Genomic DNA, 27131 nt, shown 5'->3' with positions numbered 1-27131 from the left:
GCAGTGTGCATAGGGATTTGTTCATAATTTTTTTTTTATACTCCTGCCCTCCAACGGTCTGAGGGACAGTGAACTGGCCCCCTGTGTAAAAAGTTTGGGGACCCCTGTGTTAGAATGTTCTATTCAGAATGCAGCCAATTTTTGTTATTCATGGTTACATCCCATAAAGTGGCCGTGAACAGTGAGTCAGCGAATGCTGAACCCCTGCATCAGTTGATCGAGGCATAACCGTGGTTAGCATGTGTTTCTATTTAAAGACACCTTAATGTACATTGTTGGTTCGTTAACATTGAACTCACAGCCAACAGCACTATGTCTGATGCCAGAATGAACCTTATGTGACACACATATTCTCCGTAAGGCACATCAGAGCCTCCTGAACTCAGGAACACTAGACAGCAGTTCAGCACATGCTTGGGGGCCATTTAAACAACAAAATCACCAACAAAACAAAAAACTACAGGGATATACAAATAGCGGCACTAAATAGACCTTGAAAAGGACACTTATTTCTAGTATGAAAAGTTGAAACAAGAAGGCCGGGCATCACCTTGTTCAACCTCAGCTGGGAACGTGCATATGAAACAACTCAAATCTTTTGTTGCTCTGTAAATGTCCACAAATGGCCATGAATGCACAGCAAGTATTCATAAACTTCTTTGTAAGTTTTAGCAGGTGGGCAAATTCACAAATACAAAACCCATGAATAATGATGTTTGACTGTATTTCTAATTTCACGTTATTTTTAAAAAATCTTGCTTTTCCCTCATGAAATAGAACTAAAATGAATAGACTCTTTCAGCCCCCCTCCCACCCTAAAGCACTGGTTAAGAGCAAAACTAAAGAAATGATTCCCCCTCCTGACATTGGAGTGTCTTTAGTGGGTTAGATCTGTGAGAAAACAAAGACTGACTGAAGCAAGCTTGCCACTTGGAACCAGGGTTTGCTCTTCTAAGCTGTGCCCGATACCCTCTACCTACCGTCCTGAGATAATATAAGCTTTTATGTTTCATTTGAGAACTTTATAGAGGAACACATCTACATCTTTGTAAAATAAAAAAAAAAAAAAGAAAGAAAGAAAGAAAAGAAAAGAAATGTAAATGGTCAAATGGAGATAATCATGCATTATACGTAATGGGAAAGTTAGCGATTGGTTCTGATGGTGTCGCTTGGACTGAACTGGAAAAGTGATTTTCACTCAGTAATTTATGTAGTGTTTTTTTTTTCCCCCTCAGCCAGGCTGTGTGAACACCACAGAAATGGATATCAGGAAATGTCGACGTTTGAAGAACCCGCAAAAGGTTAAAAAGGTTCGCTAGCTTAGCTGAATCGGAAAGTCTCGATGTGCCTGGGCCTTTCATTTCTGCTACTGTTCAAACAATAATTTGCTATATGTTCATTCTACCCCATTTCGTCCTTTGAAACCATTTTATTCATTTATCCTACATATATTTGTGGAGTGGCTCCTGTGGGCTTAGCACGCTTCTAAAACGCAGTCTTCACAAAGCCCACAGCCTGGTGGGAGACGAAACAAGCCAACAGGCGGCGTTAGGGAAGTGCAGGATGGTCCAGGAGCGCCAGGAGGGGGCGCCAGACCGGGGTTTTCCGCGGGCTTCCAAAGCTAGCCCAAGTGTGCGGTGGTTCTCAAGGGCGAACGGCGGTTGGCTATGGGGAAGAGATAAGGAAGAAAGAAAAGTATGGAAATCCCACAGGTGAAAGTGAGCTTAGTACATTGAAAGTCTTGTAGCATAGCTAGGTCATCCCAACTCAAATCACGGCCTTGTCCAGCTGTGAATGAGCTGATGATCACTGGTGTTTCACTGGACCCACGGGGCAGTGAGCACAGCGTATCCAAGGGCGCCACACTCGCTCCGCCCCACCGTCGGTACATTCCACCCTCACAACAGCGCCAGGGATCGTTCTGCGGGAGAACAGGTCTGTCCTCAACACCGCTAATTTCAAAAGGTTAAGGAGGTATCCCCTGACAACCAATCCTCTCTAATTTCTCATATAATATATATGACATGACATATATCGCAACTTCTTGAATCTACATACACATTTTAGTCTTCACTGAGATAGTGATGCCCACTGTGTTATATTTATAATGTTAACCTTAAAATGGCCTCATTTAATCTTTAAGGCCCTCCCCCTAATTATATTAGAATTTTATTCCAGAATTTCAGTGAGCCTTTCTTGATTTCAACTATACATTTTATACCTGGGGGGGGGGGGTTTGTTTCTTTCCCAAAGCAAAGGTTGTCTTTAATCTGTCTCTAACACGAGGAACAGCTTAAAAAGTAGCCGTAACAAGTGGGCAGGTGGAGAAACTGAGGCCAGAAAACTGTTTAGCATAAAAGCAAAGCATCTGGAACCCTGCCATCTCAAGTGTACCCCAGATGAGCTTGTCACCTGCAGGCCAACAGAAAAGATAAGAGGGGACCTTTGTGCATAATCTGCAGCAATTGTCCTTGAACTACTTTGTGTCTCAGAATCACCTGGGGCTTTTGATAAAAGCCCAGATTTGTAAGCCCCACCCCCAAAGATTCGGGCTCGGCAGATCCATGCAGGGCTCGGCAATGAGCACCCTTGCCAAGTACTCCCAGATAACTCCTTGCAGAGGGTCTATGGGCCATGTTTGGAGAAACACTGATGTACAAGGAGTCCATTTCAGCTCAATAAAGGGAAGCATGTTTTAGCAGCGGGAACCCAGACAGGACAGGGCTGCCTCTGAGACAGTTCCCATCGTGGAGAAATTCAAGCAGAGGCTGCCCATTTGTGGTTGGGATGTCACAGAGAGGACCGGAAGCATCGGATGGGTGGGGGAGATAGCCCACCCCTAAGGCTCCCTTCACTTCTTTCTGAGGGTGCGTGATTCTACCTTCTTGCTTCCTCCCTAGTCAGTGTACGGTGTGACGGAAGAGTCCCAGTCGCAGAGCCCTGTGCACGTACCCAGTCAGCCAATCAGGAAAACTACGAAAGAGGACATCCGGAAACAGGTGACTGACTCCTGCCCTACGGGAGGAGGTGTGGCCAATTTGAAAACCCTTTCTGTGTCCACCTCTGGAAGCTGAGTTGAGCTTTCAGTTCCTGGGAAGCGCAGTGGAACCAGCTGTAGGTGACTTTGAGCGCCGTGTGTGAACAACGCATGGCAGTACGGGAGGGAAAATTCTCTACCACGTTCCCTCAGCAGTTATGAGAGAAGGACAGAAATGCGTTACCCCAACGCCGCAGGGCGGCCTCTATTGTCAGGTCTTCCACAGGAGCTGGAGCGGGGAGTGACCCATGTCACAGGGTCCTGAGAATTGTCATGTGCTTTCAGAGTAAGCCAGTCCGGGACCACCGACTGGTGGCTGTGATCCAAAAGGAAAGTTTACGAATGAAGCAAGCCCTACTCCCAAAGCCATTGTTTGGTTCAAAGTTATCTTACCTGATGAGGACTTAACAGCGAATGTAGTAACTGCAGACTCTCTTTCTTACATTATGCTTTATTGGCTGCTGATGGGGGGACCCCAAGGAGTAAACTGCTAGGTGCCCGCCCTTGACAAGTTTATTATTGGGTGGGAAAAAGGACACAGATGTATATAAAAGTAGCTGTTTGATGATTCAAGTCAAGTAACGGGAGCACGCGGGTGTGATGCAGGTGAGAACGGTGTGCAGAGAGGGATCCCCGGAGATTAGTCAAACCAGGCCTGACGGTGTGTGTGTCGCCTGTCCGTGCCGTCGCTAAGCTTTGTAGAGTATATACTGCCTCTCCATTCGCAATCCCTTCTGGGAATCAAGACCGAGGCTCTAACACAGTGCTGGAAAACAAATTAGGAAGGATAATTGGGAATCCTCAAGGTGGCAGGATCTTCCAAAGGGCAAACTGGGGGCTGGAGCCTGCCCAGAGGAGGTGTTAGGATCTCGGTGGAAGTACAAGATTTGGGTTCCTGGGGTAGAAGGGGGAAAACAATTCTAGTTTGTCCTTAATACCTCTGTTCTGTCTTTCCCCAGATAATATTTTTGAATGCACAGATTGACAGACATTGTTTAAAAATGTCGAAAGTGGCAGAAAGGTATGTTTCCCCTGAATAAAATGACCACTTCCTTCTAATTTAACAAAAGAGAAATGTTACAGAGTTGTGGCTGATACGTGTGTACCCTGCCAGGAGGCCCGCCATAGGCATTTCTTTAACTGATGGGTGAAAGAAAAAAAAAAACCCACAGGGCCCAAGTGAGTACAACTAAGACAGCAGACCTCCCCTGAGTGATACCAAGAGTGTTCTAGTCAGTGTATGGTGTTCTGTCGCTACAGCTTTTCGGAAGGGGGGGGGGGGAGCAGGACCTTGCTGATCAAGGTCAAATATCCATAAAAGCTCCATAGCGCACTTTTGCCTTCAGCCCCTCAATTAATTTAAATGGAATGGCTCCCTTTTCAGCTATAAAACGCCCAGATTCACTTTATAGGGGGAAGGAAATTGTGCGCTCGCCGTGCAAACAGGAGGGGACTGGACCGTCGGGAGGCGTTCCGCCTCCACACACCATCATCCACTGAACTGCGACGAATCACCAGGAAAGAGAATAGCGGCCCCTCCAGCCGGGCTTCCGCCACCGCGATCGGCACAGGGGCTGGTTCCGCTCCGTTAACTCGTGGGAAACTCAATTTTGTCAACTAAATGGTCTGTTTTTTGAACTCTCGGTGAAGAGGGGAGACCACCTGGGGAATCTGTATGGAATAAATCTGATCAGGCAGCTGGCAAACTGAACGGTTTTTTCTGTGTTGGTTGTTTTTTTTTTAGGTGTTCAAGTGATGACCAATAGCTGAGGGATCAAGGACTTAAGCTGGGTCCTAGTATTTATTAGCTATCAAAGTGGAATGAGTCTTTACGCCCAGCTCCCACGGAGAACTGGGTGTGTGTTGAACCTGTAAGCCTTTCTCTGCCGGTCCTTTCCTTCTAAATAAATAACAAACTGAAGCTGAGAAAATCGTACTCCAAAAGCCTAAACCTCAGTCTTCGGGTAGCCAAGGACGACCCTGGATCTGGGTTCATGCCTTTGATGGTGTCTGGTATATATCCTAGGGTTTCTCAAGAGTCTCGCTGTTGTCCTTCTGAGCTGAATACTTCTTTGTTGCAGAAGGCTGTCCGGTGCATCATAGGATATTTAGCAACATCCCTGACTTCGTTTCACTAAATGCCAAAACCCCACCTCACAGTTGTGACAGCCAAACATGTCTGTGGACAATGCCAGCTGTCGCCTGGGAGGGCAGGATCGACCCCGTTGAGACTGACTGATGCAAAGGCTCCAGAAGGTGGTCCTGGCCGGGGCTCAGCTTACTCCAGGACAACAACTGCTCTGGAGTCCCAGTTCCCGCTAACTCTGTCGGCTGCGGGGCCACCTCCCCCACTAGCATAGCGTGGAGCTTTGCAGTACCTGGCTCTAAAATTGCTTTTCAAGTCTCACTGTGAGTGCCTCTGTCCCAGAAGAGTACCTGTGAGAGACGGCTGGGATGACCTCGATTCCACTGGTGTGAGGAGCTTCGAGCGTTTTTTCTCTATGAACCGGGGCCAAGAATGGCTGTCCTGGTGCACTGTGAGGGTCGCAATGCCTGGCCCTCCAAGAGCACGGCAGAGTCTGCAGTCCCAGGGGGGTAGGGGGGGGGGTGCCTTTCCTGGGGTCTGCTGCGGGGTCCAGTGGTTTTGAGCATGATGATCCAGGTGGGGGAGGGGAATGAACAATGGAGATTCCTAAACCCTTGCTATGCGGAACTGGACTCAGTGGTTCCAGGTAGGTCTGAGGAACCTGCATTTTGAATAATATGCAAGAGGACTGAGCAGGTCTCTGAGGAGTTGGTGGGCGGAGTGCTGAGAAGGGAAGAGAGACAGGGAGCAGCCGAGGTGGGGGAGGGGCGCCTGTCAGGGCCCATTGTTTGTCTGTCTGCGCGCTGTCAGGGAGGGCCCCACCTGCTGCCACCTTCTGCCTGAGAGGCTGCTCACCTGGAAGAGACTACTCCTGCCGGCCACACCTCCCTCCCCAGTGTGAAGCTTTCCTGGGTCTCTGCCCGGCAGGGACCGAGACCAAGACCGGATCTTATTCCCAGCAGCAGTAACTGGCAACTTTTCAATGTGACACAAGAGTTTTTCATTAGAGCCACAAGGAAACTCCCAGATTGAGGGGAGGCGGGTGGGGAGCGGGTGTTCGCAGGAGATAAAGCAGCCCTGAGCCCTGGTCCGTCAGCGTCTCTGGTCTCTGCCGGGTGGGGGACAGGGAGGTGGCGCTGGCAGCTGGCCTCGGTGCCGCTGCGCTCCTCTCCAAGGGAGAGCTGAGCTGTCTCAGGTGGGCGCACGCATCCCCCCCGCCGGATCGGGTTCCTGGGCCTGCTCCTGGCGAGCGGTGGTAATTAGCCCGACACCGTCGAGCAAAGGACCTTATCCGCGCTGGGAACCGGTCCACCCCGTTTTTCACTTGGCTCCCTGAGCACTGATGTTGGGAGAGGTGGGAGGGCTGCTGAGGGTGCAAGTCCAGTTCAAAAAAGGCAAGAGCCAGGGCTGCAAAAGGTGCAGCCAGGCGCAGCCAGGAAGGGAAAAAGGAAACTTTGCAAACTAACAGGCAGAACAGCAGGATTTAGGGGGTAGCTGCCACGGCGTTTGGATCCTGCCTCTTTAAAGGGAGAGAGCGGTAGCACTTACCTTACAGGGTTAGCGTGTTGATCCATGGCAGGAGCTTGGTCCAGGCCTTGGCACTTAGTATACATCCAGTAGATGTGAAGGATGATTGTTTTCCAGTGTGGTACTAAATGGTGCTTTGGAAAAGGAGCAAATTCAAGTGCGTTAGATGGAAAGAGTTGGGTGCACAGTGTTCAGAGGACCGAAGGGCAAGCCAAGGAGTGAGGCTAGACCTGCAGGTGACAGCTCTGGGCTACTGTGGCTCTTCCCTCCTTCTCTCTTCCCCATCTCCTAAACAGAGAGCCCTGTGTACTGCCTAAGGTTGGCCCTGCCATCACCCTGTCTGTCCCAGTGGCTGCCTCCTTTGGCACCAATAATGTGGTGTTTTGGGGGCAGGCAGGGCCAAGCATGAAGGGGCTACTCTTCTGCTCAGATTTTCTCGGGTCATCTCAGCTTCAACTGTTCCATCCCATTATCCCCAGGAGTGGTTAAATGTTCCCAAAATGCCAACATCATGGCAGCCAAACTACATTTCCCAAGGATGCCATTTACATCTGGAAACAGTACAAAAGCCAGTCTGAGATGTTACCTAATTTTTGCTGTGGAAAGTACAGTGCTTGCACACACAGATGAATTCTCCAGGTAAAGAATGCTCAACACCTGGAGCTTTTTTTTTTTTTCTAAGTATTTTAAATGAGAATCTGTCTTCAGTATGGTTCTTGCACTCGCCTTCTTAAAGTAAGGACTCACATTTCAGTTAATATTATTGGATGAATCAGGGTCAGTGTTCTTATACTGTACTCTAAAACTCTGTCAGTGGTCAGGGTCTTATAAAGTGCCACAAACTGGTCCCCTTTCCCTAACCAGCCCCAGACCACTATGTACTTTGAATCTCTGTTTCTGCTTTTTTAGTTGTTGGCTTATTTTCTTGTTCCTGTCAGCATACTTGTCTCCAGTAGCCCTTGTTCCTCCCTTACCAATTCCCATTTCCAAGCGGTGGCAGACCAGGTGTATCAGTTAGCTATTGCTGTGTAACAAACTACCTCAAAAACATAGCAGCTTCAAAAAACAGGTAAATTACTGCTGCTCGTGTGTCTGTGTACCAGCTGCCTCTGTTTGGCTCCCCCTGATGTCTGCATGCAATCATGTGTTGGGTAGGCAGCTTGGTAATCTTGGCTGGGCTCTCTCATATGTTTGATGTGAGCTGGTTTAGAATAACCTCAGCTGGGACAGCTGCGCTTTCCTCACATGTTCTCTCATCCTCCAGCAGTCTAGTCCGACCTTATTCACACGGGGATAGCAGGATTCCGAGAGAGAGAGCAGTCTAGTATGTCTAGCCTCTTGAGGCTTGGAACTGGCACTCGGTCACTTCTACTGCATTTTATTGGCCAAAGCAAGACACAAGCCCAGACCAGGTTCAAGGGCTGGAGTAACAGACTTCAGGTTTTTTTACATTAATTTATCATACAAGGAACTCAAATAGCCAAGTTCCTTAGCCTTGATCCTAATGCAAGCGTCTTCTCTGAGAGACATGCTCTTCTGAATGACAGACAATGAGCCTTGAGGTAGTTTCTCACTGCGGAAAGAGACCCTTTGGTCACGTGTCTCACCCGTGTTCTCTCACCAGTTTAAGTTGCCCAATGAAAGAGGTCTTACTGCTCTATGCAAGAATCCTCAAAGAGCCCCTATTTAATTCATCTAATCCCCACAGCACCTGACTAACTGACTTTGAAAATGCAAACATCTACATTTTAGTCCAAATGTTCTGGAAAGTCTCTGTGTTTTGCTGGGTGTGCCCAGAGACTTCTCCCCACCCGGACAGGCACTGAGCAGGTCACTGTGGGAGTCACACCCCCCTGCCACGCACGGAGAGATTAGACCGTGGCATCGTATAGCTGCTCCTCTGCGTGGCCCATCCTCACCCCGCCCTGAGAGCTGGTTGTGCATCCCAGCTGATAGATGAGTTGATTTTTTATCATCCTCTTGCCCATCTCGAGATCACTGCTGCTCCCTGAAATTGGATGCTGGTTCCCCCTCTGCCTCTTACCCTCCCTGATCATGAAATGGAATTAATAAAATGAGATAAAACAGCAAGGGACTGCATAACCTAAGGATCTATTAAAAGCCTGCTAAGGTGATAGCAGTCCGTGTCTAATGTCTAATGATAGTTAACTTAATGTCTAATGATAGTTTGGGGGGAGGAAAGAAAGGAGCCAAAGAGGTCGTTACAGCTTTGCTTTTATGTGATTCCGGACACCGTGGGGTCCTTGCTTCTCTTTTCTCCCTGTCCATCTTAGGTGACAGAAAAGAAAAGATCAGAGGTATCGTTATAGCTAGGGTGACTGTATTCAGATTATGACCTGGAAGGGCTGAAACACCTGGCCTGGCATAGGCTCTTTTTCCAAGGGGCAAAGTTCCCCTTCACATCCCCTCACTCATTCTGAGATGCTCTGTCGATTACATTCTCTCCAAGTGACCCGGGATTAAGGAGTTCTTTGCATTCTCTCTCCTCCCCCACCTTCTACAATGTGAAAAACAAATTAGACTAATAAATCAATGAATTAATGAGAATTAAACTTTCTCCCTTCGTCTCCGCAATGCTGCTCTGCTCTTCACTTCCCTTCCTAGTCGGATCTTCTTCCTGTCCGTTTCCTTCGATGCATCATCATTTAGAAACTGCAAAGGGGGCACTAACATACCCTCCTGTCCACTCCTTTCCACATGCAGAGACCCTGATTTCCCTAATGAGCGCTAAAGCACATTTTTATTGTATTTCTACAATGGAATGATGTCATGATCCCATAATGCTTTGCATCCCATGCCTCCTTTTCCCTCACCTAATCACTGCAGGCCATCCTTCACTGGCCGGCTTTCCAGGGGCCTAACAGTGTCTCCCGTTTCCCTCTCACCCGCTCTGTAGATCACATTCCATATACATACTTCACTCTTGGGATCTGGGTAGGAAAAACCCACTCTTCCCCTCCATTGTGTTTCCTCTGCTCTCATACTACTACCACAATCAAAACTTTTCTGACACCAAACTATTCTGTGACACCAGCCGGTGTCCTACAATTGAACTCAATTCTGACCCTCTCTACCTGGAGAAAGTGTCAGATGCCACAAGTGAAGGGCTCCGTCCCACGAGACTACCCCTCCCACCAGCTGCCAGTGGCAATAGCAGGTCTCCAGGTTACCCACAACACCTGTCCGGTGTGGTTGCACACCGGAGGTTCCCACTACCCACTCCTCGGTGTGGATCCGTTTGCCAAAGCTGCCCACAGAGCTCGGGGAAACCCTCACTTCTGTTCACCAGTCTATTGGCGGATACAGATAAACAGCCAGAGGAAAGGGTTCATAAGGCACGGTCTGGGAGGGTCCCAAGTGCAGGACCTTCTGCCTCTGTGGAGCTGGGCTACACCGCCCTCCGCGTGCATGGCTGGCTGTGTCCGCCAACCTGGAAGCTCTCTGAACCCCATACTGCTGGGACTTTATGAAGGCTTCCTCACATAGGCACAAGCAACTACGAGCTCCATTTCCATCCCTCTCCCTTCTCAAGAGAATGGGGGATAAGGCTGAAAATTCCAAGCTTCTAATCCGAGCTTGATCTTTCTGGTGGCCAGCCCCCATATAGGAGCTGACCAAGAGTTACCTCATTGGAACATAGACACTCCTATCACTGAGGAAATGCCAACGGTTTCAGGAGCCCTGTGTCAGGGATTGGGGTCAAAGGCCAAATATTTATGCTTTCTATTACCTCACAGATTTCTTTCTAGGCACCCCTCAATCCACAATAGACAGCATCTCTTCCTCTAACTCACCTGTCGCACTTTTTTTTTTTTTTGCCACAGTCTATACAATTTGTAGCAAAATTATGAGTCTTTTTTCTGTTGTTGTTAGGGAGAGAGGATGAAATCTAAAAAGTTCTCAGAATTTTTCAAGTGTTTAGACTAAATGTTTTGGTAAATTTCTTTTTATTATTTCCTTCTCCAAGTTTATCAGAGCTAGATGTAATTAGCAATCTAAGTTGGAAAGATTCTGTAGTAATAGCCCCCATTATATATGTAATGTATATATAATAACCCCCTTATATAATATACAGATATATAATAACCTATGACTGGTTAATGTAGTTAGAAACCATGACTGCTCTTAGCTCAGCACTAGCATCTCCTTGTGACACAGAGAGCTGTTCGCTATTTCATGACATGACACCAATAGATGCTGATAGTGTCAGCTGAATGACTGACTGACCACCCCTCACCACCATGTTGCAAATTTCTGCCACTTACTACAAGGAGGTGGGCAGCAGTCTGTGGACAAATCAGCCAGCTCCACACCTCCACCCAAGATCTGTTCCAAAGCACTTGATGATGATGGGTAGCACATTTGCCAATGGTTGTTATATCAGCATCTGCTAATGACACTTGAAAATAACAAAACCATATACTATTCAGAAGGCAGCAGGGTTAAGAGGACAAGAATGTTAAAATCACTTGATGAGAAATATTGTTTCTAATGGACTTCCTCTGGATTTCCTATGTTTTATTTTTTCATCTCCTGTATTAATCAGTATAGTCTACCGTAATACCAGAGACCGGGTGACTTACACAACAGATGTTTATTTTCTCATAGTTCTAGAGGCGGGAAGTCCATGATCAAGGTGCCAGCAGGGCCGGTTCCTGGTGAGGCCTCTCTTCCAGGCTTAGAGACGGCCACCGTCTCACTGCGTCTCACATAGCCTCCCCTCTGTGCACGCGCGGAGGAGAGAGCTCTGGCATCTCTTCCTCTTCTTAGAAGGACAGTTCTATCAGATTAGGCTCTTATGAACTCATTTAACCTTAATTACCTCCTTGAAAACCCTGTCTCCAAAAAAAAGTCACATTGGGGATTAGAACTTCAACATATAAAATTTGGGGGGACACTGTTCAGTCTGTGACACCTCTCCATTCTGCTGTTAAGCCGCTGACACCCACGGCTCTGTGGGGCAGTGCTGCTTGTGTGCGGTTGTGGGTTGTGTGCCAGGCATTCTGCAAAGCTCTTTTCGTGCTCCTCCTTTGTGCCTTTCCTGTCCTATCTCAAGTCTTTCTATAGTTACTGATATTGACTTTGGACTCAAACGGTATTTTGTCCCAACCGTTGCTACCTCCCCCGTTGCCTGCCTGGCCTCTTTATCGGGCAGCCTGTTCATCTTGCTGTCTGTACACTGCAAGGAAGTGCATGTTCCAAGGGAGAGGAATCTCTCTGGCCAGCGTTACAAAGGATGCCTTGATGAACTTGGCCTTCACATTCCCAACACCCTCATCCCTGTTTCAACTGTACTAGTTTGGTTCCAAGCAATAGAGCCCCAACTGGAATCTGGGTCAGCTAAAAGGAGCATGTGTTGGCTCACAGAATACGAGGGATTGCAGAGTTGAACTCTGGGGAGGACAGCAGTGCCACTTAGGAATAGCCTGATTCTAAGGCGGTGGGTCCAGGGCGGGGACTAAGATTCTGCATTTCTTAGGGGCTCCCAGGGGACGCCCATGCTACTGGTTTGTGAACCACACTTTGACTGGCAATGAGGGAAAATTGCTGGCTGATTTTTTCACATTTTCAGCAGTAAGCTAATTGGCCCGCACTTGCCCTTTGCGACTCAGTCTCAGGAGTAACAGCCCTGAATTTTCACTTGCAGAGGAAACATAACATCAAGTTGGCAGTGCTTTGGGAAAAGGGTTCTTTTCCTCCCTTAAGTGGATCAATAAGCATAAAAATATTCATACCTTTTGGCCCAATAATTCTACTATAGTGGTCAATTCTAAATAAATAACCCAAAAGATGGAAACTCCAGTGTGAAAAATAATATTCTACCAAAGCACTATGTATGCTAAAGAAATTAGAAGTCTGTGTCTAATAGAAAGGAAATGATTATATAAATTACCATAAATTTACTCAAGCCAATATTGTGGACATATGTTTCTCTTCTCTCCCTCCTGAAAGGCAACATAGCAGTAAATGAATTAAAATGGTGTGAACTCAAAGCCAACAAATTATTGAATTTATTGTATCAAGAGATTTGTTGGAAATTGGAAGCCTAAGGAACTGGGGAGCATAAGCTGAGGCCTCTCTCTCTCTATTTGTAATGTTTTACTCTTTTAATTAGGTGATGAGTTCAAGGGTGGTATTCTTACCTTTTTATACCTTTTTTTTTTTTACCTTTTTTACTTTTATACCTTTCTGTATGCCAGAAAATTTTTAATTTAAAAAAAAATGGATGAGAACAGAGTGAGGATCATTATAACCAATGTGTTAGGGCCCAGTAAAATGTGACCTTGGCTCTTAAAGGCACCAGGCACAATGGAAGGCAAGAATGAGGCTAATCCTATCAAGATGCTTAAAGTCTGTCTCTGGGGCCTTTGGATTGCTAGATCCCCGCTCTACTAGGAGACTATCTTTTCCCAGTAACCACCACCATAAGGGATAGGTAGTTTATTTTCTGGAGAAATTGAGCCACATTGGCTCAGATCTTAGGTACATCATATTAGAAAGGGCCAGCTGAAAACAAAAGAATTATCCAAAGAATTAATACTGAACTGTGGGACCCTCGGCCCCGCCCTGTCCTGTTCTCAGCCCTCCAGGAGCTAGATGTCTATGCTCACAGGCAAGAGACTGGCAAGCTACAACCTGTGGGTCAAATCCACTCCACTCCTGCTTTTCCAAATAAAGTTTCAATAGAACAGAGTCACATGCATTCATTCAAGAATTGTCTATGGCAGCTTTTGTGCTACAAAAGAAGAGCTGAGTAGTTGCCACAGATACCACCTGGCCCACAAAGCCTAACATATTTATTATCTGGGTCTTCCAGAAAAAGCATGTCTATCCCACTCTACAGAAAAATAAGTATTCTGGAGGAAAGATACCTGGTCCCCCGCTGGGAGCACCAGTGAAGAGACTGGCAAGCTGCCCAGTGACCCAACAATGAAGCCATCAGTGGGCAGGTCCTGTCCACACATACACAGAGCCTCCAGTGGTTTTGGTACCTCACTCAAGGACAGATGGATGTCAGAGATTTTCCAGACACTCAAGAAAAACCCCAATGTGAAGGGGTGTAAATAAAGGGATCTTCGAGGAACTGAAAACTACTCAAGAAATAGAAGAAACTAAAAATAAAAACATAGAAGCAGTATCCTTGGAAATATGAGAAGATATTCCAACCATAAAACAAGAAATAGATACTATGATAAAAACACCTGAACTGTGGAAACTTAAGGAAATGATAGCTCAAATTAAAAAATAAGGAAAGAGAACAGTTGGAAGAACTGTCAAAAAGACAGAAAGATGAAAACTGGGAGGGAAAATTAAATTATCAATCAATTCAAGATGTCCGACATTTAACTAAAAAGCATTATAGAAAGGAAAAATCGATGGCATAACCTTAGCAAACAAATAATATTTATGGGAAGTATATTGCACAGTGTACCCAGCACAGTGAACAAAAATAACCAGCAAGGGCCTTGGTAAAATTTCAGAGCACTACAGCAATAAAAAGAAGATTCTAAGCTCCCAAAGAGGAAAGAAACTGTTAGAATCAAAATGGATCCAGACTTCTCAATAGTAACACTAAATGCAAAAAAAAAAAAAAGTAGAGCAATGCCTTCAAAATTCTGCAGTTCTGATAGTCAAGTATAAAGATAAAGTAAAACCATTCTTAGGAAACTATTAAAGGATGTGCTTCAACACAGGCAAGGAGTAAAACCAACAGACAGAAGGAAGCCCCAGGATGATGATTTCGCATCAAGCCTATAGAACAAACAGTCCAGAGTAGAGCCAAAGGACTCAAAACTGTGGAGACAGGAACACAGAACTGATTGATTATCTGCTGTGTTTAAAATATGGAAAAATTATTGCTAGATGTTTTATAGGTTTGAGGAACACTTGAAAAAAGTAATATGCCACTTAGCTCAGCAGCAAACAATTTTTATCTAGTTCAGTAACATGGGCACTGACTATTGATTTAACAAAAATGGTTATATTGTTTATTTGGAGTATTATGGGAGTAAATGGTGGGGGGAATTGGAGACTGGTGAATAGAAAGTTAAATCCTCATCTAAAATTGATCATCAAGAACAGCTATAAGAACATGTAATTTAGAAATATACAGGTAAATGTTAAAAGAAACAGAAGGGCAAGAAATAGATGCCTCTGTGAGAAGGAATAGGGAGGAATAAAAACATTTCTATTGCTTTTTTGGTCCATGAAGTCAGTTAGTACTATTTTATTGTTTTAACTGCATGCATTTTGGTAAAATTTTGCTTACAAAGATGATGTGGCTATTTAAATTATAACTAGAAAAACTACTATGTTGCCTTTTGGAAACATGCTTATACTATATTAACTCCTGTGGTCCGCAAGGATTTTAAAGCTTTTACAATAAGAAAGTCCTCCAGCTGGAAATGCTGGGCTGGCAGCCTGGAGGAACGGCAGCATCCTCTGTGAGTCCCGGATGTCTTGAGATCCGTGGTCTATGGCAGAGAGCAGTATGCAAGCAGGTTTGAACCAGTGTATCAGTTAGGCAAGCATAACTGGGGAGGGAGGCAGAGAAGGTTCAGGAAGACAGTGAGTGGGAAAAAGATACATTCGTCTGGTATATGATGATTGCAGTAATGCAAAATATATTCAAATGAGAAGAGGACAAAGGCAAATGAAACTGTTCCATCTGACAAGAGTAGGCGGGGTGGTCATTTTTCCCCCTTTAATTTAGTGTTATGTTAAGACTGATATAATATTCATGTAAAACAGAATAAATGTTTTAACAGGAAATCAGTGGCCTTCTTTGCTCTGCTTCCCTCCTGCAGCTTGATTGCTTACACGGAACAGTATGTGGACTACGATCCTTTGATAACGCCCGTCGAGCCGTCCAACCCCTGGGTCAGTGATGACATCGCTTTATGGGACATAGAGATGAGGTAAATAATAATAATAATAAATTTTTTTAAATGTCTGAGAGTGGGATAAATGTGGAAAAAATTAATGAGTTCATGAAATGACATTATCCCCAATCTTAATTTGACTATTACTTGGACAGAAACCCCTCAAGTTACCTCCCCACTGGGGTCTGCTAACTCGTGGTTTCTACCTCCTTATATACTGCACACAAAAATTAGGGGATATTTTATCACAGTGTAGTTTGGTCTGTACGTGGATCCATTGCACCTTCTCTCTGAGCTCTGTCTGACCCTTTGGATGTCACAATGACAGGGACAGCCACTCATATTTCCTAGCTCAGATTGCCAGAGGAAAAAACTCTGTTGGCCACTTTGTTGTGGTTGTTTTACACACACACACACACACACACACACACACACACACACACACATTAGACAGCAGAATCAGTAATAATAACAGCCAGCACTTACTTGGCACTGGCCACATAGTGAGTGTCTTACATGGAAACCCACAACAAGTAAACATGATTGTTCTCACCATTGAACAAATGAGGAAACTGAGGCACCGAGGAGTTGCTGAACTTGCTCGAGGTCATGCAGCGAGTAGGTAGCAGAGTTAAGATTGGACCCCGAGCAGGAGGCTCCAGAGCCGTGGTCTTCATCGCTGCTCCTCTGAGTCACTGACAGGGGTGACTCCATCCAGTAGCTTTACACCCATCAGGGCAGCTAGGGTGCCTGCTTAGCAGCGGAGGAACCGAAGCCCGAGGGACTTAGACCTTGTTCCCAAGTGCAGGAGGAAACGCATGGACAGATCTGTGCTCAGTGACATGAGTTCAGTGATGTGCGGCCGGACACCCCTCTGCTTCTCGTTTCCTCACATCTCTCTCACTCGCTTTCACTCTGGCTCTTCTTCCAGATTCTTTTCTTGAAATGGAAAAACCTTACAAAAGTAAATAAAGATCATAAGTGCGCATCATAGAAATTTAAACTAGTCAGACATACGTCATGAAGAAAATCTCTCTTCCTCCAACCCATTCTTCATTTTCTATAATAGAAAGAACTTTGTTTATAGTCCAATGCCCTGGTTCCCAGACTGCACCCGGGTACCCCGAGCCACTGCAGGGACCTCAGAGGGCTACCATAGGACAGTCTAAATCTTTGAGGGAAACACAATGATGTGTCGTATGTCAGATGCTGTATAAACTACTAGTTAGGGTCGTCCACTGCTTTCAACATTAGGTCACATTCCAGTCCCTCCAGTGATATCATATCTCTGCAAATCTGGGTTTTCAGAGCAGTTGGCTGAGATAAAATGTAAGCACTTTTTACAAATATCAGCATGGAACAGGAAGCGAGGGTGGCGGGGTCTAAACTGACTCCAAAGGTTGGGAAGATGTGCAGGCTCGACAGTGCAGGTGTTCATCTAAGAATGGAGTAAACACATTCATTGTTCTTTCCATGTGTATGTACGTCAGATAGCTATTAAGTTGTTAGAATGGAAACGCTGTACATATTAAGTTGTTTGGACCTGACTTTTTAATAAACAGATATACTCGGTCATTCCTTCTAGTCTGATCCAAGAACTTAAATCTTTTTTTTTTTTTTTAACTCGGGATGTTTTCTTCCCATTTTCAAATCACTGCTATTCTTTTTCCATTCTATCCTCCCTTTTCAGGAAGTCCTTTTGAGGAAATTCTGGGCTTCTGGGGTGGAGAACCATGTCTCTTATCTTTTCCCTGTTACCCTTTTATTCTATATTCAGGGCTAAAACTTTGGAATTACTCTTTAGAGTCACAGTTTGTGTTCAGTGATGCTCATTCTGTGATTTTTTTTTTTTTTTTTTTTTTTTTGTATTTTTCTGAAGCTGGAAACGGGGAGAGACAGTCAGACAGACTCCCGCATGCGCCCGACCGGGATCCACCCAGCACGCCCACCAGGGGGCGACGCTCTGCCCCTCCGGGGTGTCGCTCTGTTGCGACCAGAGCCACTCTAGCGCCTGGGGCAGAGGCCAAGGAGCCATCCCCAGCGCCCGGGCCATCTTTGCTCCAATGGAGCCTCGGCTGCGGGAGGGGAAGAGAGAGACAGAGAGGAAAGAGGGGGGGAGGGGTGGAGAAGCAGATGGGCGCTTCTCCTGTGTGCCCTGGCCGAGAATCGAACCTGGGACTTCCACACGCCAGGCCGACGCTCTACCACTGAGCCAACCAGCCAGGGCCTTCATTCTGTGATTTTTATATTTGAGTGAGTTTTTCTTTTCCTACTGAGTGTTGGGAGGGGTGGTGACAACTATGCTTTGCATTTCTAGGAATTCTTATTATTTCTTGGACTCCTTTTCTTAGTAGCCTGCCCTGCTCTGTTAAGGCTTACCCTCTTGAATCACCCTGAGGGTGGAATACAGATTTTTTTTTTCCATATTCTTCCTCATTTGGCACCTTAGCCTGCTTCACAGGGGGTCATGGATCAGAGAAGTGTTTCTAGTCATTGCTTCATTACTCCAATCACTGTTGACAGCACATTGGTCTTTTCGTATACGCAGCAATTTGGGGAACTATGGGTTTTCATAAATGAAGGTCTCAACTTTCAACTCTGTCCATATATTAGAGTCACTGGAACATCTTTTGGGATGATATATTTTGGTTGTTTTTTTTAAATGTCCAGTTCCCTCCCCAAACCAATTAAATCAGAATTTCTGGAAATAAGGTATTGGTAATTTTTTTTGACATCCTTCTAAGTGATTCTAATGTGCACCCTGGTCCAGATAGACTATGTCAGTAGCTGGTGAGGGCTCTTTCAGCAATTGTGTAGGTCACCGGTTCTCAAAACACTGGGTGCATCACCTAGGACACTCATTAAAAATACAGACGCCCTCGGGGTGGTTCTGGGTATCTGTGTTTTCAGCAAGAATTCTAGGCAATTCTGAGACACCGCACAGTTTGAAAATTCCTGGTGTGGTTCACAGAAGTCGCCCCGGGCTGGCTCTCCTCGGATCAGTTCACAGGACTGTAGGGCTCCACCTGTGTGTATGCACGGGAGGGCACAGGTAAGTTGGTGAGGGTCCTCTCCGGGTCCTGGACATGTGGCCCAGGAACAGACTGAAAGACTGGTTCCTCTCTCAGAGTGGGACTGGTGGTGACAGAGGTCCATGGGTAGCGGAGCCCCCCCTTCCCTCAGGGACATCCCTGCTGCCAGGTGCTCTGATGGGTTTTCTGAAGTCCTTCAGTTTCTTCTACATGGTGCTCCCCCAGTAAGTCCCCTCCTCTTTCTTCTGTTGAGGAATCCCGGAAACCTGGGGAGACCTGCAGAAGCCAAGGAGAAACAGGGAAAGCTGGCATGTCATTAGAAGTCTCCCTGCTTGGCCAAATGTGTTTTTCCCTCTCTGTTTGCTGTTCCACTCCTGGGTTACAGAGGCACTACCCTGGTCTTGCTGCCCATATTAGAAGCTGGCAGAAAGCATTCCCCCTTGGCTTAGTAGACCCCTCTGCCATGTGGAGACTGTTCCTCATTTCTGAGTTTCTTCAATATGCCCCCTGTCCAATGCCCACCAACAGCCTGTAGCTGCAGTTCTGCTGTCCAGAACTTGGGGTTTTCCTAGGCTTCTGTTGGGCACACCCCACTACTTTCTTCTCAGATGGACCCACTGAAATCCTAGAGGCAGTTGTCAATCAGTTGTCACCAATTCAGTTCACCTACTTCATAACCTTCCTGGAATTTCTCAGTTTGTTATCTGCTAATAGTACATTTCTTTACCTCTACATTCTTTGGGTCCTTCCCTTCCTTCCTTCTTCCTTCCTCCCTCCCTCCCTCCCTCCCTCCCTCCTTCCCTTCCTCCCTTCCTCCCTCCCTCCTTCCCTCCCTCCCTCCCATTCTCCCTTCCTTCATTCTTTTCTTTCTTTCTTCCTTTTATTTTATTTCACTGAATACCTGTTCCCTATTCCTGGGCTACTTCACCAGATCTTCACATGGCTGGCTTCTCTTTCATTCAAGTCTCACTCAGCCCTGGCGTCCCTTCCTTAGGAAGGTCTTCTGTGACCATTCAGTGGATAGTGGCCACCCCATCCATCCAGTCATTCTATATCACACCCTCCTCCCTGGTTCTCTTTCTGAATAGGACTTAAAATTATTTAGCACCTAGACCCAGCTCTGGCACACAGTAAACATTCAAAAAGTATAGGTCGGATGGAGGATAGGTGGAGAAGTGACTATTTCTTTGGCCACTCTATTGGTGCTTGGGAAAGGAGGAGAGGTAAGCACGTGAACTTCATTCACCATGGTAACACTGGATTTCCCCCTCCTATCTTGAAAGTCAGCAAAGAAGCACGTGATGGTTTGGGGAGGTGGTGGTCACCTGACCCATTGGTTTATTCCAGCCTGTCAGCACTTAGTCCCCGGGAGGGTGCTACCTGCCCTACAGCTGGTGCCCTGGTTCTGCTCTCACTGCTCAGGCTTCTACTCTGATCTTAGTGCCCAACCTAACACCTACAGCCCTCTGTGCACCTTCAAGCAGAACCAGCTTATCTACACATAGTGGAGCTGAAGGGGAGTGTGGAGGCCTGTTCTTCTCCTGGTCGACATTCTCGCCCACTCGAGTGCTGACAGTGCCTGGGACCCTGTTTTTTTGGAGGTGCACAGTTGGGGTCCAGTGCCTGGGACCCTGTTTTTTGGAGGTGCACAGTTGGGAGTCAGTGCCTGGGACCCTGTTTTCTTGGAGGTGCACAGTTGGGGGTCAGTGCCATCCCAATTCAGCCTAGAGATGGTTGCTGTCCATGAAACAAAGGCTAGAGATGACCAGTAAACTAAGCCATTTTTTTCTTAGTTGCAATTAAATGCAACAAATCTATTTTGAGAACCTACTAGGTGCTGTGTTCTGAGTTGGTAGGTCAGCAGAAATGAAATAGACTCCTGGGGGAGATACCTGTCTTTGTGTGTTATGTGTTGGTTTGGTCTGCCCACCGGGGTCAGGAATTTGGTGAGATCAGCGGGCACAGAGCACCCAAGAGAGTTAGATTAAGACGTCCAGCTAGCAGTTGAAAAACGCTGTCAGGATAAAGACACCTCACCCACATCGCGATGCACATTTTCTCATTGGGTTCCTCTTAGTGCTGAACTTGCTGCATGAGAAGCACTGTTGTGCCCATGAAGGCACACAAGGCGTGGTCTCTGCCCTCCAAGAGCTCACACGACAGCTGGAGAGACAATGACAGAAACCCTGAAAGGCTAAATGATGCTACAGAACTATAATAAAAACATGTCGGCCCTGGCCGGTTGGCTCAGTGGTAGAGCGTCGGCCTGGCGTGCAGAAGTCCCGGGTTCGATTCCCGGCCAGGGCACACAGGAGAAGCACCCATCTGCTTCTCCACCCCTCCCCCTCTCCTTCCTCTCTGTCTCTCTCTTCCCCTCCCGCAGCCGAGGCTCCACTGGAGCAAAGATGGCCCAGGCGCTGGGGATGGCTCCTTGGCCTCTGCCCCAGGCGCTGGAGTGGCTCTGGTCGCGACAGAGCAACGCCCTGGAGGGGCAGAGCATCGCCCCCTGGTGGGCGGAGCGTCGCCCCCTGGTGGGCGTGCCGGGTGGATCCCGGTCAGGCACATGCAGGAGTCTGTCTGACTGTCTCTCCCCGTTTCCGGCTTCAGAAAAATACAGGAAAAAAAATTTTTAAAAAAAAACAAAAACATGTCATAAGGACACATTTCTACACAACGGATGGAAATGAAAAGGGCCGTCAGTTCCAGGGATTATCTGTCTGAGTTGGGCCAAGGGAAAGTCATTGGACCAGTCACCTGGGGATGAATGTCCAGAGATATTTTAGTTTACAGGATTATTTTTATAACTGCAGAGACCTTCCAGTAGTAGCAGCAGATCTGATCTTGAACCTTAAAGGGGATGATGCTTGGAAATATTCAACTAATGCAAGTGACACACACATAGAGTTTTATCCAAAGAGCTTTTCATACAGTAGATTCCAGTAGCCAAATGTACCAGAAAAAAAGGAGCAGGGGTGGAGCACCCAGGTACAGAAAAGGGACTGATTGTGACAAATGGATATTTGAAGGACCCCAGATGTTCTAGGTTGAATCATGCCACCCAAAAATTCATGCCCTCCCCAGAACCTAAGAACGTGACTTTGTATGAAAAAAAGGCTGTTGTAGATGCAATCAGTTAAGATGAGGTCATACTGGAATAGGGTGGGTTCCTGCTCCAATATGACTGGTGTCTTTGTAAGAAGAGGAAACAGAGGCACAAACACACAGGGAGAACCCCATGTGACCATGGGGACAGAGGTGAGAGGGATGCATGTGCACGCCACGGCAGGCCGTGTGTGGCTGGCAGCAGCAGAAGCTAAGAGAAAGGCAAGGGACAGGTCTTCCCCCAGAGCCTTCAGGGAGAGCAAAGCCCTGACAACACCTTGACCTTAGACTTCCTCCCTCCAGAACTGTGAGACAATCATTTTCTACTGTTTAGCCGCCCAGTTTGCTGGTTCTTCGTTACAGTAACCCTAGGAAGCTACCACACCAGGGTGCCCTGTGTCTCCAGACCTGGTTTCTGCCTTGCCGCTTTCTAGGCGGTGCAGAAATAGAAGGGTTAGGCTTGATTCAATTAAGTCCAGACCTGTCCCCATCTCTGTCCTAGGCCTCTGATCCTCCATCTATAATGACACCCCAAGATTTCTGGCCCACCCCCAAAAGGGCTCTTCTCCCACGCCTGCTACCACCAATGAACCTGGTGGATGGAATGAGGACTCTTAGCTTGGGTACCGGAAAGCAGTGGCACCGGTAGTGGGTGTGTGTCCAAGAGATGATCGCTACAAACACTGAGGGACTTTCCACCCCTGGCTCTCCGGGCACAGCCTTTCATTGGGGCACAGCTGCCACCAGCACTGTCCCTGCAGAGCCTGCAACCTTGGCTGACAGAGAGCAGATAGTTGAGCCCATCCCAGGTGACAGCGTGACCCTGGCAGAAACACACGATATCCTGTGGCTCTCTGGGGCTTACATTTGCTGCTAGCCTCAACCCGAGGGGGCGGGGGGGGTCTGCATAAGCAGTACTTTTTGTCTCCTGGAGCTCTGGTGAGTGGGACTGGTTCTGTAGCTTGCGTTGGAGAGAATCCAGGACCTGTCTTCTTGGCTCGTTGTAGCAAGCCCGGCCTGGCGCTTTGTCTCACCTGGTGGACTTAGTCTTGTACTGTGATGACTCCACTGGGCTGAGCCTGCAGATGCAGAGCCGTGCACAAGAGCCGCCCAAGCCCAAGCACACGGTCTCAGAATGAGAAGCTCTTGCTGCACTGGTAGGTCTAGCGGTGCAGAAATAGAAGGGTTGGCCTTGATTCAATTAAGTCCAGACCTGTGCTTTCCAATACAGTAGCCTCTAGTCACATGTGGCCACTTAAATTTAAACTTTAATTATTTAAAATTAAATATTCAGTTTCTCGGTCACAATATCCACATTTCAAGTTCTCACGAGCCACATGCGGCTGGTGGCTACCATATTGGAAGCACAGATGTAGAATGTTTCCACCACCCCAGAAAGTTCTATGGGGCAGCACTGGTCTGGAGCTATTTGTTTTTCCAAACCTTTCAGCACACATGCTTTTGTTCTGCTTTACTAAGTGTGATTTTCTGAGATAAATATTGAGAACATGTCAACTCTGTAACACAAGGAAACGATTTTATTTACTTAGTATCTGTTAGAAATAATAAGACGTATGTGTCAGTTTTTTAAAAGAGGAAAAATAAGTATTGCTAGACCAATGCCTCTCAGAGTTTAATGTGCACTTAAATCACCCAGGGATATTTTTAAACTGTGGATTCTGATTCCACATGTCGAGATGGGGCCAGCCCTTCCCCTGAAGGTCCGTAGACCACGCCTTGAGTGGGTGATTACAGCATGTGGCTTGTGAACTAGGATCCTATTGCTGTTTGAAGGGTCAGGAAAATAAATACAGCAGGTGAAGTGTCACTGGAGAGACAGAAGCTGGAGGAAATATTTGCATCTTCCAAAACCAGAAGAATAAGACCCCCCCCAACCCCTGCCCACTGCACTGGTCCGAGGATGTGACGCGGCACAGCAGTTAGGAGCCGCACTCTGGAGCCTCGCTGTCTGGACTTGAGTCTTGGCTCCCTCACTTCCTAGAGTGTCCTGGGGCAAATTATCACTAGGCCTCAGTTTCTCCATCTTGTCAAGTGTTGATCACGCTCGTCCCTGTTTCACAGAGCAGTTGTGAGGACTCAGTGAGTAAACAGATGTAAAATGCCTAGAGCATCACACACACTGTGAAGGCAGGGCTCAAATCAATAAACGAGCACAGGCCCTGGCCGGTTGGCTCAGCGGTAGAGCGTCGGCCTGGTGTGCGGGGGACCCGGGTTCGATTCCCAGCCAGGGCACATAGGAGAAGCGCCCATTTGCTTCTCCACCCCCCCCCCCCTTCCTCTCTGTCTCTCTCTTCCCCTCCCGCAGCGAGGCTCCATTGGAGCAAAGATGGCCCGGGCGCTGGGGATGGCTCCTTGGCCTCTGCCCCAGGCGCTAGAGTGGCTCTGGTCGCGGCAGAGCAACGCCCCAGAGGGGCAGAGCGTCGCCCCTGGTGGGCGTGCCGGGTGGATCCCGGTCGGGCGCATGCGGGAGTCTGTCTGACTGTCTCTCCCCGTTTCCAGCTTCAGAAAAATACAAAAAAAATAAAAAAATAAAATAAACAAGCACAACATCCCGCTTCTAGACAAGTGAGTAGGTGTTCTCCTGGATGAGCCGTTTCATTCCGGAACAGCTGTCACGTGGCTCTAAACAGGACTCTGTCTCTCCCCTGTGGGCTGAGGAAGGGGTGAGAAGTGGGGGGCTATACCTCTGATGAAAGGCTGGATTCACAAGGCATCCTCAGTTTAAAAGTAAAACATGATGGAGTCAAGAGTTGGGCCTGTAACTGGCAGGAGTGGTCCAGGGAAGCCGATCAGGGTGGTTGTGTTTTCTGTAAACAAGAGCCGCTTGGCCCACCTCCTGATGACCATGACCTAAATGCCTTCCTTCAAGAGACGTGTTACCACCGGCTGAGGCTGGGGTACAGAGTGTGCCGTTAGAGTTCGTACAGGTTTTTATAGAGTCTATCACTTAAATTTGCAAAATGTCCCTTTGGTGTAGGGAAGCAAAATAGATTTGTGTTGCTGGAGAGAATATGGCACAGATTTCTGCCTGGTGTTGATCATTTTTTAAATGTTTGTTCCTCTCCAAAAGCAAAGAGCCCAGCCAGCAGCGAGTAAAGAGATGGGCCTTCTCTTTCGATGAGATGCTGAAGGACCAGGTGGGGCGGGACCAGTTTCTACGATTCCTGGAGTCCGAATTCAGTTCAGAAAACCTCAGGTAAATCTCTCAGAGGTTCGAGCTGTGCGCAGAGCGTGCATGGGGATTTGCATAATTAGCCTCTGTTTCTACTTTTGTTTCTTCAAGAACATGTTATAGTTTCAAACTCAAATTCCAGCTCACCTGGCAGAGGCTGAAATGGTGATGAACAAGCTTTATGTTAGCACCTGCCAACACCAGCACTTCTTGCTCTTTAAGTGCAGATGACATTCGTCCAGTTATCGGAAACAGGTCTCCGGTAACAAGAACAGTCAAATGGATCTGATGACACTACCCTTTACCTGAACCCCTAGAGCTGTGGAGTTGCACAGTGAAAGCCAGCTCAGGTGCCCACTCCTTCAGAACGTCCCAAGTCAGGGGTCCTGAATGGTTGACAAGCCAACCAGAAGAGAAAGGGGTTGGAGGCCTCATTTCAGAATCTCAAAAAACAAGAGCAAATATTACTTAATAACTACAGGCATCACTGCGAAAGCTCATTGCAACATGCTTTTCTTTGAGGGGGGGGAATTCTATCAATTCAAGTGGTGGCTCTTGTGGCCACCTGATGCCAACGGGACCTATGGCTCGTCAAGGCAAGGGGGAAAATATATATAGTCATATATGAACAAGGACCGTTCAGTAGGGGAGAAAAGCTTTCGAAACATGAGGCCCATTGAGAGAAGCAGGAAAGGGGATACATTACAAAGAAAAGGGCTCATGGTGATGAAAAATTGGGAACTTAGGTTTATCTGGGCTTTCACTGTATTCGACTTAGAAGCAGAGACCTGTGGAGTGTGTAACCTACCTAAGACCAGCAGTACTCTTAGCCAGCTAGGGACCTCTCAGCAGGGAAGGTGGAACTCTGCTGTTTCTTGGTTCTCTTTTATACATCGGTTCATTTCCATCTTCCAATGGCATTTCTTTTTTTCAAAGAGTGGCTTTATTAACTTTTTTAAATGTTTTTGAACTTTTAGAAGTCAGAATGAATACTGTGGGTATAAACTATCCCCTCCAGAGTTAATATGCAAAGTCCATATTCTTTATTTGGAGTTGAGGCTGCATCAGCCCCGTCCATCAACCAGGTGACGTTTTTTACGCACCTGTGGCACATCAAGGCCCACAAAACCTTGCCGAGGGACGTAGGCGCAAGGAAGTCAGGGTGCATGATCGCCGCCCACACCAACCTTGTAGGTCCTTGAGAGAAAAACACAAGAAACTATTAAACTCATTAAACGACTCTAAACAAGTAGAAACTCTACAAACCATTTTAGAAGAGTTTTTAAAAGGGAGAGGTGGATGTAAGCCCGAGTAGGAGAATGCACTGGATACTGATAAATGAAAAAGGAAGAGGGTGTATTCTGCACTGGACGACCCTGTGAGCCAAGGCGGGGCTGGGACCCTCCAGCCGTAAGTCCGGAGGCTGTGTAGATGCCAATGTCCCCATGTCTTTCTAGGCAGCCATGTGCCCTGTGTGAACCAGACACGGTTGGATATCTGATTCCAGGTTATGACACAAAAATTCCTTCCTTGTGCTGAGGTGTTACATGCTAAACATGCCTCAGAGCTTTGCTTCAGTCCCTAATCAGTATTTGTAACCAAAGGCTTGACTTCTAAAGTTCAGTAGGGAGGAGTTCAGACCAGCTCCGCAGGCTGTGCCTGGATGTGGGTCCTACTTGGAAAGCCACGCTCTCTGTGACCAGCAGGAGGCATCCGGACAGCCTTTCTGTGTGGCCAGTTCAGCCCCAGGTCCCAACCCCAGCTTGGTCCCCATGAGCCACCCCGGGAAGTCCTTCCCACCTCCCCCTTGGGGACACTCATCCTATCCCCCATGTGTCCTCAAGATGCAGTGGTGCAGGCCTCCTTCACCTGACTATTTCGCAGCCAGCCCATGAGTGGCCTATGGCCCTCTGCCACCTGCACCATTACAGAGACTTGAAGAGTGGCCACAGAGTCCTGGCCGCTGTGAGGGGCCCAGGAGCAGGCGCACCTGCTGCCTCCGCACTGCTTTGCCCACTCTCGTGTGTAGCCACACCCACAGAACCGTTCAGACTAGCTTCACAAAATCCATATTACGTGTAAGGCCCAGAGTGCACGGCAGAGTGTGTCCCTGGCAGGTGCTCAGCGCCTCAGCCTGCCATTACCCCTGAGCCTCTCTGCCAGCAACTTCCTCCCGTGCCAGGAGGGCTGCCTTTAGTCCGGAGGAAAGGGTGCGTGTGAACACGTGTGAGTGTGCCAGTGACTAATCTAC

At 47.3% G+C, this 27131-nt stretch overlaps 1 protein-coding gene across 10 annotated transcripts in view; it reads left to right on the top strand.

Annotated features, from left to right (window-relative positions):
* RGS6 (regulator of G protein signaling 6) overlaps positions 1-27131 on the top strand; it is a 542558-nt gene that overhangs the window by 464958 nt on the left and 50469 nt on the right. For all 10 annotated transcript variants that reach the window (XM_066388417.1, XM_066388419.1, XM_066388418.1 and 7 more), the window contains 5 exons: positions 1236-1310; positions 2901-2999; positions 3997-4058; positions 15479-15589; positions 24779-24904. In XM_066388417.1, the coding sequence (XP_066244514.1) occupies positions 1236-1310; positions 2901-2999; positions 3997-4058; positions 15479-15589; positions 24779-24904 (473 nt within the window). The remainder of the gene's footprint in view (positions 1-1235; positions 1311-2900; positions 3000-3996; positions 4059-15478; positions 15590-24778; positions 24905-27131) is intronic.

Source organism: Saccopteryx leptura, chromosome 6 (assembly GCF_036850995.1).
Source record: "Saccopteryx leptura isolate mSacLep1 chromosome 6, mSacLep1_pri_phased_curated, whole genome shotgun sequence".
NCBI classification, from domain to species: Eukaryota; Metazoa; Chordata; class Mammalia; order Chiroptera; family Emballonuridae; genus Saccopteryx; species Saccopteryx leptura.
This window is presented reverse-complemented; position numbering and strand designations above follow the sequence as displayed.